General features: G+C 30.3%; 1 protein-coding gene across 1 annotated transcript in view; it reads left to right on the top strand.

The window, feature by feature from the left end:
- LOC144968713 (fibroblast growth factor receptor 4-like) overlaps window positions 1-4893 on the top strand; it is a 41232-nt gene extending 36339 nt beyond the window's left edge. Inside the window, exons 15-17 of the mRNA XM_078907319.1 lie at window positions 1-88; window positions 3568-3673; window positions 4234-4893. The exon at window positions 1-88 is cut by the window's left edge and continues 50 nt beyond it. Coding sequence (XP_078763445.1) covers window positions 1-88; window positions 3568-3673; window positions 4234-4278 — 239 coding nt within the window. The 3' untranslated portion in view covers window positions 4279-4893. The remainder of the gene's footprint in view (window positions 89-3567; window positions 3674-4233) is intronic.
- Window positions 4894-8441: the final 3548 nt, after the last annotated feature.

Below are 8441 nucleotides of genomic sequence, written 5' to 3'. Positions count from 1 at the left end.
CATATGCCAACATTCGTCATGAACATCTATACTTGAAGCTGATTGCAGGATACCGCATGGAACGGCCTCATTTTGCTCCAGAATCATTGTAAGAATAATTAATGGCTTTAATCCTAGTTTTTGGCTTTCATGAGAAGTTAGGTAGAAATGTGTTCATGGTAATCCACTGTAAAACACTGTGGTATCAAACTCGCTTTCGGATCGGAAGGTCCTGGGTTCGAGCTTAGCTCAGTGCATAGTTGAGTCCCTTGGAAAAGGCTCTTTACTCACATTTTTTCACCACACTCAGGTGAAAAATGAGTACCTGGCCATTAACAGCGTTGTCTCCATCAAAAATAAAACGTGCTAATGCCTAACAGGCATCCTGTCTCGTCTTATATGTTTAAGTGTATCCGTTGGCTAAGGGCCCCATATATATATATATATATATATATATATATATATATATATATGTATATATATGTATATACACAGTAGAAATATTTTAAACCGAAATTTTGGGGACCTTCTAAACCATTTCGGTTTAAAGAAATTTTGGTTTAAAGCAAGTGCCTGTTTTGCGATGTTTCTCAAGGGTGGTACTACTTAATTGCTCATTTAATTGTATCATGGGTTGTTTCCCCTTACATAAAGTTGTTGAATAAATAACGTCTTGGTAACCATTTATTTATTTATTTGGGTTTTTTTTTCTTTAATTTTTTTTTTTTTTTTTTTTTTTTGGTGTGTTTTAAAAATATTTTTAGGGGTTGGTTTTTCCAATCAAAATTGGACTCAATAGCCTGATGTCACGTCGCCCAGCAACAGCTGCCATCATGGTTCTAAACAAAGAAAATCTGTACTTTTTATTCTTCATGCTGGCTTTAACTTTTCATATGTCTTGTGATCAGAATGTGTAAAAGTGAAAATATCAGATTTATAATGTTTATTTTCCTCTGGATACGCTTTTATGCGTGTCGGAGAAATATTTCATAAGGGCATCCGCCATTATTCCGATAGTTTAGAGCCAGTTACTAAGTTACCATGCGTCATTAAGAGCGAAGTGACGTTACGACTGTTGAAGCGTATTGTTGAAAGAGTTGAGGTCGGAATGCTGTGTTTTTTACATATCCCCCGTCTTGCTCAACTTTTTTTCATCGACTTCACATAGTATTTTGATTTAAAACTCCAACGTGTAAGCACAGTGCTTTCTTTTAAACATCTTTTAGTAAAATATAAAGCTAAAATAAGATCGAAAAGTTTTGAATGACAATTGATAATGAATGATGCACAGCGACTCAGAGGTGAAGTGAAATGGAAATGAAAAGGCGTGTCAATGCTAAGCTGTCTACTACACACCCCTCTTTTGTTAAAATGCCATTAGGTTCAAAGGCCTAATTACAAACCCCCCACCTCCTTCCACCCCCTCACACACACGCACACACACACACACACACACACACACACACACACACACACACATATTTAAACAAAGTGGATATGAAATGGCATGTCAATGGTAAGTTGTTTATAGTTCAAGAGCACAGTGGTGCAATTAAATCTTAAGCACAGTATTATTGCACAAGTATGATAGAAGCAGTATGCAAGAAGAAAGAAAGAAAGAGGAAGAATAAAAAAAAAGAAACAAAATAAAAATAATAATAATAATAGATTAGGGTCTTATAATAATAATAATAATAATAATAATAATAATAATAATAATAATAATAATAATAATAATAAATAAGAGAGAAGAAGAAGAAGAAGAAGAAGAAGAAGAAGAAGAAGAAGAAGAAGAAGAAGAGGAAGAAGAAAAAGGAGGAGGAGGAGGAGAAGGTATGGCTCCACTTTGTTTCTGACCTGTAGGACCTGGGTTCGAGTTCCACTGTGGTCAGCTCAGAGTCCTTGGAGAAGGCTCTTTACTCATATTATCTCACCATACTGATGTTTAAACTGATTACTGAGCTAGTAACTTCAACCTTGTTCTGTCCCCGCGGAAAATTGCAAATGAAAACCCCAAAATTTGCACCCAAAATTTAAAAAATGGCGTGCAAAAAATGCAAAAATTGCAAGGAAAAATTGCAAATTTAAGACATTGTTTTCAATAAGCAGCGCACAATAATTTATTCTTGCTTTAATTCTATGACAAGCACAGTCCACCAATTTTAGTTGGTATGTATTATTCAGTATTGTGTCCATAAATTACATTAAATTACATTGATATTGACATTGCATACTCAGAAAAGAAATATTATGCCAGGTATATACAGGGGATGCCACCAGGAGATTTTGAAATAACCCCAAAAAACAACACTTTTACACAAATGCATGGATTCCTAACAATTATGTTGTAGAAAAGCTCATAAATTTAAAAAAATTATATAATTATTGTTATTATTATTATTATTATTATTATTATTATTATTATTATTATTATTATTATTATTATTAATATTATAATTATTATTATTATTATTATTATTATTATTATTATTATTATTTATTATTATTATTATTATTTTTTATTATTATTATTATTATAATATTTCCAAGTACATCTATACATCATAAAAATACAGTGGAACTCGGGAGTAACGAGGTCGAGGGGAATGACCGACCATAAAAACTTTCTATTGCCAAGTTACATGAATCTATGTTTATGGTAGTATATAAACACCAATAATAATTTAAAAAAAAAAAAAAAAAAAAAAAAAAAAAATATATATTATATATATATATATATTATATTATATATATTATATATATATATATATATATATTATATATATATATATATAAATAGATTGATGTTAGCAATAACACTATTATTAAATAGCATCTTTAATAGTTTTGTGTGACGGTGGCAGTAGTATTTTCCTATGTTTAGCATTATATGATTATATGTGACTCCAGAACATGGAAAATTGCAAAAAATTGCGGCAATTGTCAAAATTGCGGTCCCGTTGCGTTAACGCCGAAAAATCGCGGCTGCGTTGCGGCCGCAAGTGCCGCGATTTCCTGGAGGGACAGCTTGTTGTCTGTCCAAAAAGATATCATGTTTCATCATCGATGTTGGTGCTACAACTATCTTAGATTCCTTGCAAAGCGCATTGAGCATGTTTAGTACTATTTAACGACTCGCTTTTTAAAAATATGCAATGTGTTAGAGTAAAGCTGATAACTGAAAAGTGAATTTATTGTTCACATGATCAGAAATTTGAGCCTGAAATTTTATAGTACGTAGTGTGAGAAACTATTCATTTCAATAAAGCACACATTTTTGGCAATGGTTCAAAGAAATCTTGCATTTGGTCTCAGATGTCATTGTTGTCTCTTCTGCCATCCTCGGCACCCTTTTACTCATCCAAAAACACATACATACACACACTCATACACACACACCACACACACACACTCTCATACACACACACACACACACACACACACACATAAACATACCCTCACACTCACCTACTCATTCTCCTTGGCAATTTTTTTTGTACCCACAAATAAAACTGGGTTTAGCTGTTGCATAATACACCATCGATAATTTTAATGATAATTAAGGCGATCTCAACTATTTCTTATCAGATATTCCACCATGAAGAAATGCTGGAGCCATTTACCAGAAGACAGGCCAGATTTCAGTATTTTGGTTCTTATTTTGGAGCGTCAGCTTGTCAGAATAGCAAATGGGGTAAGTTAAGATAAGTGAATAATAGCTTATGAATTACTTTTAATAGAGGTTTTGAAAATGATGATGTCAGATTAGACTCTGTTATTGATAATATTCTCACTTCCTGGTGGGATGGACTAAGTTTGATCTTAGGTTTTGTAATGTTGTTGTTTTTTGGATTTATTTTTTACTCAGCTGATCTGCTTCTTATCTAGTAAAATAGGTTTCTCGGTCTTTAAATAAAAAATAAAAAAAGAAAGGAAAAAACTGAATGTAAAGGGTAATCGGGATATATCTGTTCACCTCACTATAATATATTATGAGCTGACTTAACGATATTGCTTTGCTATCAAGAAAACCTAATGGCTGTTTCAGACATGGTGTTCTTTTTACTTTGCCTTTTTATGATGATTGTGATGATGATGGTGATGGGAAATTTATTGTCAATGATGATGGCATCCATCATTACTGATCAATACACAACAATAACGAAAACTTTTGTCAATTCAATTAAAATTGAATTTTGATTTTTAAAAAATCTGTCCCTTTCTATATTATTATTATTATTTTTTAATCCTCAGGGCTATATTGAGGTGTTAGCCGAAGAGGAGACAGGTACTTTGTGATCTGAAATTCCAGAAGATTTTCCCTTCATAATACTGCTGATAAAGTGTCATGAATTCGTTGCATTTTTTTTTTTTTTTTTTTTTTTTTTGGACAAACAAAAAATGACGACGACAAATCCAGTCAAAGATAAATCCATCTAAATGAGCTTTAACACTGTCCCTACCTGGGATAGGTCCCTCTACCCATGGGTTAAAACATTGTCTAATTGTTCATTTATTGTGTGGCGAGTGTTGTTATCCTAAGGACCTTAAATTCAAATTTTATGTGCAGTTTCTTTCATGGAATTAGTTTAAATAAAATCACATTCCTGAAAATATTTCAAGTCCAAGGGCCTGTTACTATTCAGTACTTAGGAGGACGCTGGACGCTGATATTCATACCATACGTGGTACTGGAAAAAACCAAAATACTGCTGTGAGGATTGTTTGTTAATATTTACATTCCTGTTCCAATACAAAATGTGATTTGGCTCCTATTCTATATCTGCAATCCACATGATTATGGAGATCCTTCATTACGACTATTGTAAATTCTTTGTTGTGTTCCAATGTGTCAATCTGGTATTATGTCTGGGCAAATCAGATTAAATGTAAGTTTAAAGTAAAAAACCAACAAAAAACTACGATTTTATTATTATTATTATTATTATTATTATTATTATTATTATTATTATTATTATTATTATTATTATTATTATTATTATTATTTTATTATTATTATTATTATTATTATTATTATTATTATTATTATTATTATTATTATTATTATTATTATTATTATTATTATTATTATTATTATTATTATTATTATTATTATATTTTAAAAATTATTATTAATATTATTATTATTTTATTATTTTTTTTTTTTGTAATTTAAGAAACCACTTTTGCTCTTCTCATTGGAAACATTTAACTCTATTACCAACCATTTTCCAGAGTTTTCTCTAAAACGTCATACCCATCCAAGATTCAAATTGATTTTGAAAACTAACTCAAGGGAATAATTAAATGCTCTACACATTTTTATTCATCAAAATTATGACAAGAAAACTAAATCATCAAATTTTGCGATGCCCAAAACAAATCAGAATGAGAAGAATGTTGGCTGCATCACAACGAATGTGATGATTTTCCTGTGGTTGGTAAGGAGAGGGTTTAGTCACATGACATGATTTTAGATTTTAAGATGCAATCTGGAGCATCTAGTTCAGCCATACACAACACTGGTTTGAGATGGTTGGTTACAGAAATAATTTTAGTTGATTCATTCGACGTTTCACGTTTACATTTTGTGAAATGCCACATGCTTTGTAATCCTGCTTCTGTTTAGTTGTTATGTGACTTGAAGGATTGAGGTAGCCGAGGGGAGCAGAGAACTTGGGATAAGTTGATGGTTTAATGTTACAGATCTACCACCTATAGCTGTGAGGAACAAAGAACTTGGGATGAGTTGATAAATGTTCTGTTTAATGTTACCTATCTGCCTATTATACCAAGTTAATTGGTATGTAACTAAAAGTACTATTTAAGGATGAGGGTGGGGGAGTTGAGGTAGATGGGTGGCATTCTTAAGATTTTTATTTTGGAAGTAAAATTTCAACAAAGAGTTGACAAAATTAATCTTTTTTTTTTTTAAATTAAAAAAGATATATATATTGATATGCTTCTAAAGTAAACTATGATAAATTTGTTGAAAGCCATTTAAAATCGCAATTTATTTAAAAGATAACAGAAACAATCCTAATAAGTTTGTTGCTTATTTTATTTTTTTAAATTTTGGATATTTTGCAAATGAAATAAAGATCGTTGTATCTTCATTGCCCGTTGCAGACCTGATGTTGTTTGATAAAGCTAGTCAACTTGATTGTATTGGAAAATTCTTTTTTATTTTGTTTGTTTGTTTAATCCAAGGACATTTTCTATTTCTTGATTTATTATTTCTAAATATGCTGCTAATTTTAATGCAAAGTATTTAATCCCAGTTGACGTATAGGCCTAACTTTCCCCATGATATTGTGGTCTGCTACTTAATGCGTGGAGGGGTTGATATTATTATATATTTTATCTCATGTCTCAACCATCTCTTTGAAATACATAGAGACACATTTGCAGGCCTGATTGCAACTCTCGTATCAAAACAGTATTATACGGGATGACCTAGACGCTAACAATTGATTTTCTAATCCAAAATTTGATATATTGGTTGGTTTTAAAAATGCCATTGAAGACAATAGACATGGTTTCTTCACATGACATCAATCAAAATCTCACTTTTTTTGTCATTTCTACTATAAAACTACTTTATGAAACTGCGTTCATCCCGACATAATGCCGTTTGGAGACAAAAGGTCACAATTGTTGAAACAGTTGATTGATGAACTATTAAAGGATGAATTAGCTCTCCATTGACTATCCAAGTCAGAACGTTTGTTTTAATATCACTTTAAATTTGACAATCCAGGAGCTTTGCTTTATATTCAATTAAAAAATTATTTTTGTATGTCCAAGGCTGGAATGGATCTGTTGCTTTTTTTCAGTAAGCTTATTCCATTTTTATTTTGGTAAATTGATACTTGTGTTCTTCACTCTTATTAATTAAAGGGTGGTTATCAAGACTTTGTTATTCTTTAATAATTTTTTGAACTGTTGTTTTCTGTTTTCTTCTCAAAACTTTAGATATCCTTTTAAAACACCTATGTATGCAGAAAAATACTACTATACATAATGAATATTATTTCAGTGGTTAAATGAAAAGTAATAAAAGTGTTATTCTTGTGAAACTGACAGTATTAATATTGTAGTAAGACTGTAAGTTGTGTTTTTTTTGTATAATGGTTTTATTGACTTTATTTTTTGTTTTGAATGAGTTTAGGTTTTGATTTCGTCTTCCTAGATTAAAAAATAGTAACGCGGAAGTTCTATGACTGTTTTTTTTTTTTAAACATTTAACTTTTTAAAATTTTATTTTTTTTTTCTGTGTAGATATGTAAATATTTTTATTCTATAATATGACAGTTGTCAGTTTGTTGAAAATTCTTATTATTTTCCTTTTAAAAAAAAAAGATGTTCCAATTTTTAATTATTATTGTGCATAATGTTTATATTTGAAGATTTTAATCCAAGCACTCTTTTTTTGTTTTGATTTTGTATTTCAGTCTCATATTTAATGAGCTTTATGATGTTTCATGAATTCCTCACTATTTTGGTAAAATATTCCTTTTGAGATTGAAATATATTATTATAACCAGTCCTTCCAAATAAACTGTTATAAAAATTTACCGACCATTCTGTTATATTGGGTAAAACTTAATAGTTTGTAGACACATGTGTGGTTAGTTCGAGAAAAGACGCCATATAATTAAATTATTTTTCTTCTCAGCTCTTTACATTTATATATATAAATCAAGCCCTTCTAACAAAAGTAAAGTTTACATTTTGAGATATCTTAATTAGGGTCAAAGCTTCATTGTTCATCATGTTTTGATTACTAAAAACAGAGAAAATTGTGTTTAAAAAAGTTTTATTTGTTTATTTTAAACAATTCATCAGTTACACATAAAACTTTTAAAAAGAAAAAAAAATCGGTGAAGGTCCTGATCATCAAGGCAAGCAAAGAGCACTAAGTCTGAAAGTTGAGAAGATTGATTTTTTTCCTCTTATTTTGCTATTATTTTCTTTTCCCCAATTCGTCAATCTGGTATATGGCAGAATGGACTAGATAAAGGTAAATTGAGTTAAAAGTCAAAATGGTTATAATAAGATAGTGTTTTGTAGTGGAATAAACAAAATTCTTTTTCCTCCATAAGAAATTTATTTCAACTTAAATTTAGTTTGTTATCTTTCTCTTTACAAACCATTTTCCGGATTTTCCAGGAAACAGCATACCTAATCAAACAGAAATGGATTTTTAAAAACTCTAGGTCAAAAGGAATACGTACATGATGTATGTAATTTTGTTCCTCAAAACAAGTTTTAGAAGACAGCATTAAGTTCTCTTTATATAACTAAAACAAAATTTTTTTCAAATTTTGTATAGTGCAAAAGAAATCTGAATGAGAAAAATGTTGGTTGTATCATAATGAATGTGACGATTATCCTACAGTTGGTAAAGGGGTCCTGATAGTTCAGTTGGTAGAGCACTCGCTTCACACACAAAGGGATCA

The sequence above is a fragment of the Berghia stephanieae genome, chromosome 3, assembly GCF_034508935.2.
Source record: "Berghia stephanieae isolate SIO BIC M18660-M18661 chromosome 3, UCSD_Bste_1.3, whole genome shotgun sequence".
Classification (NCBI taxonomy): Eukaryota; Metazoa; Mollusca; class Gastropoda; order Nudibranchia; family Aeolidiidae; genus Berghia; species Berghia stephanieae.
The sequence above is the reverse complement of the archived record's forward strand: the minus strand, read 5'-3'. Positions and strand labels throughout refer to the sequence as shown.